This window comes from Heteronotia binoei, chromosome 7 (genome assembly GCF_032191835.1).
Source record: "Heteronotia binoei isolate CCM8104 ecotype False Entrance Well chromosome 7, APGP_CSIRO_Hbin_v1, whole genome shotgun sequence".
Lineage (NCBI taxonomy): Eukaryota > Metazoa > Chordata > Lepidosauria > Squamata > Gekkonidae > Heteronotia > Heteronotia binoei.
Genome location: NC_083229.1, coordinates 80,272,059 through 80,285,842, shown reverse-complemented (window position 1 = coordinate 80,285,842; position 13,784 = coordinate 80,272,059). Strand labels below are relative to the sequence as shown.

At 45.8% G+C, this 13,784-nt stretch overlaps 1 protein-coding gene across 1 annotated transcript in view; it reads right to left on the bottom strand.

Annotated features, from left to right (window-relative positions):
- NPC1 (NPC intracellular cholesterol transporter 1) overlaps nucleotides 1-9,935 on the bottom strand; it is a 46,285-nt gene extending 36,350 nt beyond the window's left edge. Inside the window, exon 1 of the mRNA XM_060243903.1 lies at nucleotides 9,653-9,935. Within this exon, the coding sequence (XP_060099886.1) occupies nucleotides 9,653-9,748 (96 nt within the window). The 5' untranslated portion in view covers nucleotides 9,749-9,935. The remainder of the gene's footprint in view (nucleotides 1-9,652) is intronic.
- Nucleotides 9,936-13,784: the final 3,849 nt, after the last annotated feature.

Here is a 13,784-nt window from a genome sequence, read left to right as displayed (position 1 = left end):
CCTCACTCCTCCACTTGCAACTGCTGGAATGGCCTTGGGTCAGCCTTAGCTCTTGCAGGAGTTGTCCTTGACAGGGCAGCTTCTGTGAGAGCTCTCTCAGCCCCACCTACCTCACAGGGTGTCTATTGTGAGGGAAGAAGATAAAGAAGATTGCCGCTCTGAGACTCTGATTCAGCAAGAAGGGCAGGGTATAAATCTATGGTCTTCTCCTCCTCCTCTTGGTACAAAACTAAATAGTTTTCCTGATTCACAGTTCTCCATAACATAACCCCATGGAAAACATAGTAAAATTCTGGAAGCATTTTCATTTTAGAACACTGTTTTACAAGAAAATTTTCAGACAATTTATTTTAGGAATTACCTTCAGTAAATTATTACTTGTAAATATGCTTGCTTTACAAGGTCAGATTCCTACAGTCTATGTTTGACCATGACTTTGTTAAGAGCCCCGTGGCGCAGAGTGCTAAAGCTACAGTACTGCAGTCCTAAGCTCTGCTCATGACCTGAGTTCAATCCCCAGTGGAAGCTGGGTTTTCAGATAGCTGGCTCGAGGTTGACTCAGCCTCCAATCCTTCCAAGGTCGGTAAAATGAGTACCCAGCTTGCTGGGGAAAGTGTAGATGACTGGGGAAGGCAATGGCAAACCACTCCTTAAAAAGTCTGCTGTGAAAACGTTGTGAAAGCAACATCACCCCAGAGTCGGAAACGATTGGTGCTTGCACAGGGGACCTTTTCTTTCCTTGTTCTCTAGCAAAAAAAAAGAAAAGGGGGGGGGGGGGGGGGAGAAAGTCAGGGAAACAGGAGGGGGTCACCCAGGAGAGGTGACCAGCTTTACCAAACAGCTTTACCAAACACTCATTCCTTGTTTTTCCTTGTAAGCTGTACCATGAATTTTGGATCTGAGAAAATCCATATTCTCTCCCTGTTTCTTTTCCCAGCTCTCTGCTGCCATGGCTGGACCCAAAGCAGCTCCTGGAGTTCGCTGCTACTGCAGTTGAGTCCGGAGCAGCTCCACAGAAGCAGCAGCAGCCAGACCCTCAAAAGTAATTTGCATTGTCTGCAGCTTTTACTGCCTATCTGTAACCAGCCAATTATACTCTTCTCTTACAGCCATTGGCAGGCAAACCTTTTCTTGCCCACAGACTCCTAACCTTAAACAATATATCACCCACAACAGTATCCTTCCAGACATGAACTCTGGGCCCAGGGTCTGCAACAAACCCAGATGCCAACTCTGTCCCCATTTCCACTATGACAACACAATAACTGGACCTAACAACACCAGACATCCAAGTCAGTCCCTATGCAAAAGAATAAAGGTTAAAGGTAGTCCCTTGTACAAGCACTGAGTCATTACTGACCCATGGGGTAATGTCACAACACAACGTTTTCTTGGCAGACTCTCTCTTATGGAATGGGTTGCCACTGCCTTCCCCAGTCATCAGCCACTTAACCCCCAGCAAACTCATTTTACCAACCTCTGAAGGATGGAAGGTTGAGTCAACCTTGAGCTGGCTACCTGAACCCAGCATCCACTGGGATCAAACTCAGGTCATGAGCTGAGCTTGGACTGCAGAACTGCAGCTTACCACTCTATGTCATGGGGCTTGTTACACAAAAGCACATAAATGCAACATTAAAAACCGCAACACTCAAAAACTAACCTTCCAAATCATTCAGTCACTGACCCCAGAATGGCAGTCCTCAAACAAAAAACATCAAGGGTAACTTACAACGCCAGATTGTTGAACTCGAGATGATTCACAAGTTCAGAACCATGGACCCCCTCCAGGGCTGAACAGGGACACAGCATTCTTATCTCACTACAGATGCTAATTTTCTGCCTCCAAACATTTCACCTCTGTTCTAACCAAGCTGATTACAACATACATTGTATTTCTGCATCCTTTACAACACCTTTCCCACCTTCTGACCAAGATAAAACAACTGAGAGATCTCCATTTCTTGTGTCTGACAAAAGGAGAATCCCTGAAACTCTTGTTGGTCTCTATGGGCTACCAGACTCAAATCTATCTGTTCTATTGAGCACATATGGTTGTTTCCTTCCACACTATTCATTGAAGGCTGTGCATTCAGTCAGTGCAAACAAAGTGCATTCTACTGGCAGAAGACTCTTTATGTCAACATGCTGCTCGTAACTGAGCTGAGTCGTAGGATGCAGTCCCCCAAGGACAGTGCTGCTCCTCAATCCAAAACCAATATAAATGTACAGTGTGTGGAAAACTGAGTCCTAATATGTTAGCAAGGACATCTCTGTTTCAAAGGGAAGTATCATCTTCTATGAGGTTTTTGCGCAGGCTTACAATCCTACACAAACTGAGAATGGGGTAGGCTGATTGTTGCAATGTATTCTTCCCTGCCTAACTGTAGTTACTTTCCTCACAAAAAAGACAGATACTGTAGACAGATACTGATGATACCATGGGATTCCCAGGGAAGTTTGAGAGCTTGTGGCTATAAACACAAATGCTGTTTTCCTATCTACTGGGCTATGGAGGTTTTTCCCAGGAAAAGCACCAGGGTTCTTCTTTGAAGTGTGTTCATGTGTTGTGTGTAGGAGCAATAATTAAGCTTCATGACATTATCATAGTACAAGGCTGGCTAAACTGTGGCTCGGGAGCCACATGCAGCTCTTTCACACATACTGTGTGGCTCCCGGAGGTCAAGGAAGAACTCAATCTCACAGAGGTCTGAGAGGAGCGGAACAGAGCACAGCAGCTCTCATAGCTGAGACAGGTAAGTTGACCCTCTAGAAGGGGAGCCACTTAAACAAACAGCATTTAAAGAGGACTGTATATTTTAAAATATATATCATGAAGATAGAATGCCAGCAGGGGGTGGGGGGGTTTCCAGTGTTTTGCACTGAGTGTCACATGTACGACTATCTGCCCAAAGGACAGAAGTCTTGGGTGTGTGCTCGATGCAAGGAGCTCCTGGTCCTCAGGGAACGAGTTCGTACCCTTGAGGCCGAGGTGACTGCCCTCGGGAAGCAGAGACGGTCAGTTAAGCACTTGGGGAAGACTCTCGGGGGCGTATTAGATGAACCCCGCTCTGAACGTAGCAGCCCCGTTGTTGCCAGAGAGCGTGAGGGTCGAGAGGGAACAGGGCACCGTGTTGAGGATAAGGGGAATGCGCCCTCAGAAGGGACCTCTTCTTCGGTTGGTGAGCAGGAATCCTTTCGTGCCAAGGAACCATCACTGGGCAGGGGGGGAGGGGGAGTTTTGGTAGTTGGTGATTCGATCCTTAGGCAAGTAGACAGCTGGGTGGCGAAACCGTGTACTGACCGTATGGTGACTTACGTGCCTGGTGCAAAGGTAGCGGACATTATGTGTGTAGTAGATAGGCTGATAGACAGTGCTGGGGAGGAGCCTGTGGTCATGGTGCATGTTGGCACCAATGATGTGGGGAAATGCAGTCATGAAGTCCTGGAGGAAAAATTTAGGCTGCTAGGCGGGAGACTTAAGGCCAGGACCTCCAAGGTAGCCTTCTTGAAAGTCCTACCTGTTCCACGTGCAGGGCAGGAGAGACAGGCACAAATTAAAAGTCTCAATGTGTGGATGAGACGATGGTGTAAGGAGGAAGGGTTTAAGTTTATTAGGCACTGGGATGCTTTCTGGAACAAGCGGGAGCTGTACAAAAGAGACGGTCTCCACTTGTCCCCGGATGGAACCAGGCTGTTGGTGCTTAAAATCAAAAAGGTGGCAGAGCAGTTTTTAAACTAAATCTTGGGGGAAAGCTGACAGGAGATGAAATGTCTCTGGTTTGGGAGGACTCGTCTCAAAGAGATGAAGGGTTGGCTGCTATTTTTCTACCGGGTAACGGATCAGAGTTGTCCACTGTGATGGTGACAAGCAGTATGGACTGTCTGCCAGAGTCTCGAGGCGGCAGGAGGAAGGTGGCGGGCCTAGCTTGCCTGGGAAATTATAGATGTTTGTATGCAAATGCTAGAAGTGTTCGAAGTAAAATTGGTGAATTGGAATGCTTAGTGTTGGGAGAAAACATAGACATTGTGGGAATTTCAGAAACTTAGTGGAATTAGGAGAATCAGTGGGACACGGTGATTCCTGGATATAAGTTATATCGGAAGGATAGGGAAGGAAGGGTTGGAGGTGGGGTGGCTCTGTATGTCAGAGAGGATATACAATCCAGTAAGACTGAGGTCAGAGAATTAGATTCCCTTTTAGAAATGCTTTGGGTTGAAATAGAGGGCCCAAAAGGAAATTTAACTATGGGAATTTGTTATTGCCCACCAAATCAAAAGAGAGAGGACGATTATAATATGATGGAAGGCTTAAAGATAGCTGCTTAACGTAAAAACTGTGTCGTAATAGGTGATTTTAACTACCCGCAGATTGATTGGGTCAATATGTGTTCTGGTCGAGAGAAAGAGATTTAGTTTCTTGATGCTCTCAATGACTGCTATGGAGCAGATGGTCTCAGAACCTACCAGGGGTGGGGCGATCCTGGATTTGGTCCTAAGTAATGCCCAAGACTTGCTGAGAGATGTAAAAGTGATTGCGCCGCTTGGGAGCAGTGACGATAATGTTATTGATTTCACTGTTTGTATAAATAGGCAGTTGCCCAAAAAGACCGCCACAACCACGTTTAACTTTAAAAGGGGTAAATTCTCTGAGATGAGGAGGCGTGTGAGGAGGAAACTGAAAGGAAAGGTAAATATGGTCAAAACCCTTGGGGAAGCTTGGAGACTATTTAAAACTATAATCCTAGAAGCTCAGATAAAATACATACCACAAGTTAGGAAAGGCACAAACAGGCATAAGAAAAGGCCTGCATGGTTAACAAACAAAGTAATGGAAGCTGTAAAAGGTAAGAAGGACTCCTTTAAGCGGTGGAAAACCAGTCCAAGTGAGATTAGTAAAAGGGAACACAGGCTGTGGCAAATCAAATGCAAGACTGTGATCAGGCAGGCAAAAAGGGACTAGGAGAAGCATATTGCAAAAAACATAAAGACCAACAATAAAAATTTCTTCAAATATATTAGAAGTAGGAAACCAGCCAGGGAGGCAGTGGGGCCTTTGGATGACTATGGGGTAAAAGGATTACTGAAGGAGGATAGGGAAATGGCTGAGAAGCTGAATGCATTTTTTGCCTCCGTCTTCACTGTGGAAGATGAGAACTTTTTGCCCACCCCAGAACCACTAATTTTGGAAGGGGTGTTGAAAGACCTGAGTCAGATTGAGGTGACAAAAGAGGAGGTCCTACAACTGATAGACACATTAAAAACTAATAAGTCACCGGGTTCGGATGGCATACATCCGAGAGTTCTGAAAGAACTCAAAGTTGAACTTACGGATCTTTTGACAAAAATCTGTAATCTTTCATTGAAATCTGCCTCCATTCCTGAGGACTGGAAAGTAGCAAATGTCACCCCCATCTTTAAAAAGGGTTCCAGAGAAGATCCGGGAAATTACAGGCCAGTCAGTCTGACTTCAATACCGGGAAAGTTGGCAGAAACCTTATCAAGGACAGAATGAGTAGGCACATTGATGAACACGGATTACTGAGGAAGACTCAGCATGGGTTCTGTAAGGGAAGATCTTGCCTCACTAACCTGTTACATTTCTTTGAGGGGGTGAACAAACATGTGGACAAAGGAGACCCGATAGATCTTGTCTACCTTGACTTCCAGAAAGCTTTTGATAAAGTTCCTCATCAAAGGGTCCTTAGAAAGGTTGAGAGTCATGGAATAAAAGGACAGGTCCTCTTGTGGATCAAAAACTGGCTGAGTAATAGGAAGCAGAGAGTGGGTATAAATGGGCAGTCTTCACAGTGGAGGACAGTAAGCAGTGGGGTGCCGCAGGGCTCGGAACTGGGTCCCATGCTCTTTAACTTGTTCATAAATGATTTAGAGTTGGGAGTGAGCAGTGAAGTGGCCAAGTTTGCGGATGACACTAAATTGTTTAGGGTGGTGAGAACCAGAAAGGATAGTGAGGAACTCCAAAGGGACCTGTTGAGGCTGGGTGAGTGGGCGTCAACATGGCAGATGCAGTTCAGTGTGGCCAAGTGCAAAGTAATGCACATTGGGGCCAAGAATCCCAGCTACAAATACAAGTTGATGGGGTGTGAACTGGCAGAGACTGACCAAGAGATATATCTTGGGGTCGTGGTAGATAGATAACTCACTGAGAATGTCAAGACAGTGTGTGTTTGCAATAAAAAAGGCCAACACCATGCTGGGAATTATTAGGAAGGGAAATGAAAACAAATCAGCGAGTATCATAATGCCCCTGTATAAATCGATGGTGTGGTCTAATCTGGAGTACTGTGTGCAGTTCTGGTCGCCGCACCTCAAAAAGGATATTATAGCACTGGAGAAAGACCAGAAAAGGGCAACTAGAATGATTAAAGGGCTGGAACACTTTCCCTATGAAGAAAAGTTGAAACGCTTGGGACTCTTTAGCTTGGAGAAACATCGACTGCGGGGTGACATGATAGAGGTTTACAAGATAATGCATGGGAAGGAGAAAGTAGAGAAAGAGGTACTTTTCTCCCTTTCTCACAATACAAGAACTCATGGGCATTCGATTAAATTGCTGAGCAGACAGGTTAAAACGGATAAAAGGAAGTACTTCTTCACCCAAAGGGTGATTAACATGTGGAATTCACTGCCACAGGAGATGGTGGTGTCCACAAGCATGGCCACTTTCAAGAGGGGTTTAGATAAAAATATGGAGCAGAGGTCCATCAGTGGCTATTAGCCACATTGTGCGTGTGTGTGTATATATGTGGGGGTTTTTTGGCCACTGTGTGACACAGAGTGTTGGACTGGATGGGCCACTGGCCTGATCCAACATGGCTTCTCTTATGTTCTTATGTTCAATGCAGGCTGACTCTCAAGTAAGAGTGCTTTGCATCAGGACCTCAGTCAGATCTTTGAGTACTGACCCATAGGTAGGCAACCATTTCTGCTGTGTGTGAAGGAGGAGGGGAAAGGCAGGCTTTAAGCTCTTCTCCACCACCACAGAGGTCAACTGGTGACCTAGCACAGGGAAAAAGAGCACGTGGAGGGAGCCACTGGAAGAAGAGACGGAATTACAGAGGGTTGAGCAGAGTTCCCCCTTAGTTTCACAGCTCTTGTAGCTGTGTTTACTAACCTTGATGTCAAGGCAAAGAGAGATGCATAATGATGCAAACAGTGATCAGTGATTTATATGGTACATCTGTTTTTTTTTTCTCCCACTGGTGCCAAAAATAATTCCTTAACCCTTCCCTATGCTGGTCTTATGGGAACTGTTAATCTCAGCGTTTGTTTTTTAAAAAGTCTCCTACTATGGTTGTGTTGTAAAGTGCATAGATATGTATTTTATCTTTCTGTGCAAGTAAATTAGTAAGAGTTTTGATGAAGACATGGGTGTATTATCTGTTTATATCTTGTGGCTCTCAAATATCTGACATTTATTCTATATGGCTCTTACACTAAGCAAGTGTGGCCACCCCTGTCACAGTATCTTTCATTATCACCTATGGATTGAATGGAACTGTAGATGCATGAGTTCTATGGAATGTTACACACCAGTAACATGATTAGTCTATGGCAGTAGAGTTGCCAAGGACACAATGGGAGGGGCTGTCTATTATACTAGTATAGAGTCTGTTGGTTTTATTGGCAATACTTTGCTTTCGGTAACAATTCTATATTAAGCTGTTTTGCAATATCATACATATCACCAGTTTTGCAAGATCATACATTTTCTCTTCCCATTACTAGTTAGTACTATTGTATGCATCATTTGTAATATTTATGAAATTCAATTAAGAATGAAAACTGTTTATTTGTAGTTTTAAACTACAAATAAAACCAAATTATATGTGGAGCTACAAACTGCTACAATAAGTAAGAACCCATAAATATATCTTTGAGAACTGCAAACTGCTACAATAAGGAACAACCCCAAAAGAGGAACTGTTTAGAAATGATCAGCACTGTCAAAAGAAAGACTCATATTCTTAGATGCTTTGTATTCAGGAAAGATAGTTTGGATAAAGCACACACACAAAATCTAAACTTTTGGTAGCCATAGCAATAGGAATTAGGTGCTTTATCATGTTACCGTAAACAAACACTGGAATTTGAGTTAAGATTTTATTCAGCCATCTTTAGATAGTTTTGTCTGAGCACTATTTGAAAAAGGTTCAATAGACACAACTGTATCTATTGCGCTAGGAGCTTTAATTTTCCTAGTCCAGGTTTTGTAGTAGTAGCACAGACCACTGACTGAAGAGTACGGTATATTCAATTACATATACCAGGTAAATTATCTCATTGCCTCCAGATAACACATCTTAACCATATGTAGCTAGAAACTGTTGGGAGTGGGGACAAACAAATATGAGTCAGTAGATATGATGATGCTATATGATGATGCTGCTAAGATTAAAATTTACCAAGAGTTGTTTAACTGCTCTTTAGCATTCATTCAGTGTTAAAGTGTTCAGAGCTCTACAGAAAATTCAGTTTTTAGTCCTGACTTGGATAGCCCAAGCTATCCCATTCCCTTCAGATCTTGGAAGCTAAAAAAGGTCAGCCCTGGTCAGTATTCAGAAGGGAGACCACCAAGGATGTGAAACGGAGGCAGGCAACGGCAAACTTCCTCTGAATGCCCCTTGTCTTGAAACCCCCAAGGGGTTGCCATAAGTCAGCTGTAACTTAATGGCCACTAAAAAAAACATCAGGTTATTTCAGACAAAGAACAATGTTGCATTAAAAAAATATATGTCTACAACATCAGAAACCGAAGCCAGCTTTGCAAGAAGACGTTTCATCAGACCATCTTTTTGTCATATTGGCCCTGAGCAGTGAGCCTGCAAGCTACCTACCACCTCATGCCTGTCCAATGACCACAGATATTCAGGGCAACTTGACATTTTACCTGAATTCACCAAGCAGCCTTTTCTACTGCAAAATGACTCTTATTTCATTTCATTATTTGTGAATCACTTTTATAACAACTCAGCTCTCTTCACTCTGTGAATGGTTGACCACAGTTTAAGGTCACCTTGTAGCAGAAATTAACAGATGCGTTTAAAACTATCAAGTGTGAGCAATCTTACAGCAGAAGAGTCATGAGAAAGGAAGTCACAGAGGAAGGCTTACCACCGGTACTAAGTCCTAGGCTGCAATCCACAGAAGACTGAAAACTTGAATCAGAAAATAAGTACAGGAACGGCTTAGGTTCAGAGACGCATGCTTCAGCATAACTGTTTGATGGACAACAAGGACCAGTGCTAGTTTAGAGTTATATTCCTCACCCAGCATTTATCTTATTATAGTACAAAATCAGCAAAAGCAAAACTTCTTAAGAGGCGCCTGAAACATCAGACAGGTATCTACCGTCCAACTATTGCTCGTAAATTTGCCTCCCTAATATAAGCCAACAAAGGCCATGTTTTTGGTTATAACCACCCCCGCCCCCTATTTCGTACCTGACACCAACCCAGGACCATGGAGGGTGGGGGCGCGACACAGACAAGCCTTTTCCCTCCCCATCCCACAGAAGCACATGACGGGGGCAGGCCCAGTCCGCCGGCAGAATCCTCTCCCTTCAAGGCCGCCAAACTTCCCCCATACCAGGCCAGTCTTGCCCCATTCCCCCAGAAACGCCCCCACTCACCCGGGCAGGGAGAAGCGTTAGCAGAAAGAGGAAGGCAAGGCTCAGGCCGCAAAGCCACCCACAGCCTGGGCGGACCAGACCAGCCAGCCTTCCCATCTTCGCACAGTCCACGGCGCCACTCGCTGCTAGTTGCTGGAGGGCTGCGACACTCGAGGCGGTCCTGCGCCGGTCGAGAAACTGCTCAGCGCCGCGGGGCCCGTCCCTTCTCTAGGGCTGGAGTCTATCGAAAAGATCCTACGGAGGCTGGGGAACCCTCTTGCCGTCAACCAACCCGCCCTATTTGGCCTCTGAGCTCCTCCTCCGCTCAGCGAAGCGCACGGCCTTTTCCCGGGAGGTGGTGCTAAGCCGCCCCCGCCTCCTCACGCCACCGGCGCTGACTAGCCGGCTTCTCTGTCCAAGCCCTGCACCTGGCTCTTTATGAAGGCGGAGAACGTTTTTGTTGCACGCAGACTCTCCTTGGATATGTTTACTTAGACGCCAGAGAATTTTACTCCTTGGTTCATGTGGCTGAAGCTCAAGCAACAGAAGCGTGTTTGGCGGCTGCTAGCACACAATGCCAAATATACTAGAGTCTGGGTGGAAGGAACCTTCATTGATTTCAGTGGGGCTCATTCCCTAAGACGCGCGTGCAGGTTTGCGATTGGAGTTCTCTTATTTTCTTTTGCGGAAGTTGTGGAGCGGTGTGATTCTGCGCTGTGACAACAGCGTCACGCTTCTTTCGCGGTGGCGCCCCCTACCCCCTTTCCTGGTCTTTCTGGTCCAAATACAGTCATTTTCGTGCAAGCTCACTAATCACGTGGTGTGCTTGACACACAGCCCTGCGAAATGTCTGCATCCTCTAGGCTTGAATCACAAGGTTTCGGTGCGTTTTGCTTCAAATTCTGCAGAGTTCTCATTTTAAAATGTTGTGTCAGCAATTCTGTAGGCCTCATTCTGATGGCTTTAATTTCAATACACCCTTCGTTTTTGACTGTGAGACAACATAACCCGTGTGTATAGGAATTTATACTGCTATGAGTACTGGCTTCTCTACCAGTACATTTTACTTGCAGTAAATCTTGTTAGTGGTTGATGATTTCGTACACATTGTTAGCCGGTTTTCATATGTGTGCAAATAGTGGCTACAGGTGCACGTCTACATCAGATGCACTCAGTACACTTGTCATAAGATTTTCTGCGTTTTGCAAGGTTCAGGCACATATTTGAGCAGTCCCCTGTTACATGGGCATATAGCAGAGAAATCCTGCCCGCCACCCAAATACTTAAAACCTGGGATAGCTTTGCAGCACACTCCCTTGCAACAGCAGCTTTGTTAAGGAGACCCACATTACAACTGCTTCATGATGGATTTTCTTCTCCAGTTTAAATGTGAATAAGCAACCACACATCCACAAACCCCACCTTCCTCAAGCTACATCTCCCAAATCTCCAGATATTTACTAACTTACTTACTTACTTACCTTCGAATTATATCTTGTCCATTCCAAAAGTGGACCCAATCCTAGAAGTTTCTGAAGTTTTGGGGGTGTGGAGTAATGCATTGTCTCTTGAATGGTTGGTAAGCGGCAAAAGCCTTCCTTGTCTGTTTTATCATGTTTTTCCCCATCTAGTCCTGGAACCTCAGTTCACCTTCTTACAAATGCTAATGACTCTAGCAGGCAAGACAATAGGACCGTCAAGCAGGTCCATAGCCATGGAGGGCTCTTGGGGCACTGCCCCCAATTTCCGGGCAGTGCCCCCTGACTTCCAGGGGGCCCTCTGTGGTGCAACCTGCTTTTCTCCTCTGTGGAGAGCCAGTTTGGTGTAGTGGTTAAGTGTGCAGACTCTTATCTGGGAGAACCAGGTTTGATTCCCCACTCCTCCACTTGCACCTGCTGGAATGGCCTTGGGTCAGCCATAGCTCTGCCAGAGGTTGTCCTTGAAAGGGCAGCTGCTGTGAGAGCCCTCTCAGCCCCACCCACCTCACAGGGTGTCTGTTGTGGGGGAGGAAGGTAAAGGAGATTGTGAGCCGTTCTGAGACTCTTCGGAGTGGAGGGCGGGATATAAATCCAATATCTTCTTCTTCTTCTTCCTTTTTTGCCATGGCTGAGCCACTGAAATATCATCAGTGGCAGAGGGAGCTGGGAGAGCTGAGCAGGGCACAGGGCATTGCAGCAGCAAAAGCAGCAAGCGGAGGAGTGGGGGGCAGAGGAAGCCATGTGGAATGGGGAAGAGGGGTAGATGTGAAAGGGGGAGCACTGTTGTTTAACTCTAGTTCTATAAACACGTGTGGTTGCTATGGAAACTAAGTAAGAAAATGTAACTGTAATGATAGTTGGAAGGAGAAAAGCGGAGGGGGGAAGATTAGGAGTATTATACTTTAAAAACCTGGGCGCGTTGATGCTAGGCAAGATTGTGAGGGAATCCACCAATTGGTGGGACCCACAGGGGGTTTGGCTTAGGTATATAAGGTCTGTGCTGCGACACAGAGGGTGGAGTCGACGGATGGAATTCATCTATCCGGGCTCCCCGTGCTTTGCAAACCACGTTTCGATTAAACAATCCTTGTTGGACCCTCCCGTGTATGAGTCATTGTTTGACATACAACATCTGGATAGGCTCTACACATGACAATTTGGTGGCAGCGGTGGGATACGCGTCTTCCTAACAGGGGCCGTCTCAGCGGTTCAGGGGAAGGCCTCTCACGGGCCCTAGGACCATTTGTCCTTTTTAGAGGGGTAACCTCCCTCTAATCGCTGCGCAGACCATCCGAGGTTGACAAGAACCGTAGAGGGTCCTCCAACAATTGTAGGGGCGCCAGGACTCAACCAGCGACGGAAAGTTGGTGAGCGGGCGCCAGCAGGGACAACCAGCGACGGAAAGCTGGTGAGTATCTTGGTTAAATAAGACACAATGGGTCAAAAGGGATCCAAAAATAAGGAGCGCCGGGGAGACATCCCCAAGGGACAGGTGCAAGGGACTGGTAAGCTGGCAGTACAGGGGTGCCAGCGGAAAGTGGAGTTCCCCGTGGGAACCCCCTTGGACCGCGTATTAAAGGCTTGGGAATGATTTAAAGATTATGGCCCAACCAAAGAACAACTGGTTAAAACATGTGTTTTAGAATGGCTGGCCATCCAAGATCTTCCGTACGGACATCATTGGCCAAAATATGGTACCACTAATAAGGAGATAATTCTGGATATGAGGCAATATTGGCTGAGGTTGGAACTGCGCCCGGAGGTTCCTTTTAATTTAGATTGTGTTGTTATCTGGACTGAATTTGCAAAAAAACCCTTTTCCACCGCCATTACAATGATGGCAGTTGAAATAGAAGAAAATGAAAACTCCCCTGTGTGGGATCCTAACGACCATGTTATAGGGAGAAGGCGCCCTCTGCCTTTACCAGAGCCCATCGCGCCAGAGCCCACCAAAAATAATGGCCAATCAATCAATTCTCCCCCACCATATGCTCAGGAGGCAACACCACAGGGAGCCACCTCTAGGGGCTGAGGAGTATATGCTGAAGTGTCCGACCTTTTAAAAAGAACAGAAGAATGGGGCCGCCAGGAGGGAGGAGGAGAGGGGAGGACAAGATCAGAGGTAAAAACAAGCAAGGTTCATGCTCATTTAGCAGACGGTGTGCAAGAACCTGGAAGAGACTTGTTGGCCCCCCTCAGACAAGTTCCAATGGGAGAGGCGGTGGGGTATGTGGAAGTTTTATTTTATTTATTTATTCCGTAACTTATATCCCGCCCTTCCCACAAGTGGCTCAGTTAAGTTCCATTAACTAGTACTGAATTACGTACTATGTACCCTTATCTGAAAATCCAATATTGTTCAGGACAAAACTGGATGGCTTACTGGGACCGTCCATATACTCCCCAGAAGAAATGATGCACATAATAAAACAAGTGGCGGGAAATGAGGAAGCAGCCCAAGCACTTTCAACTGCTAGGAAACAATGGGTTAAAGGGGCTGGAGATAGAACAGATGAAGGAGCCCTGGTGGTTCTTCCTGATGGCAATCCACCAAACCTAGATATTCAAGTAGGTGCTGGACGGACTTTTTGTTCCCAATATAGGGGAATGTTATTGGATGGGTTGGTAAAAATGATTCCCCCAGTGGTTAATTTTCATAAGGCTTTTGGAGAGCC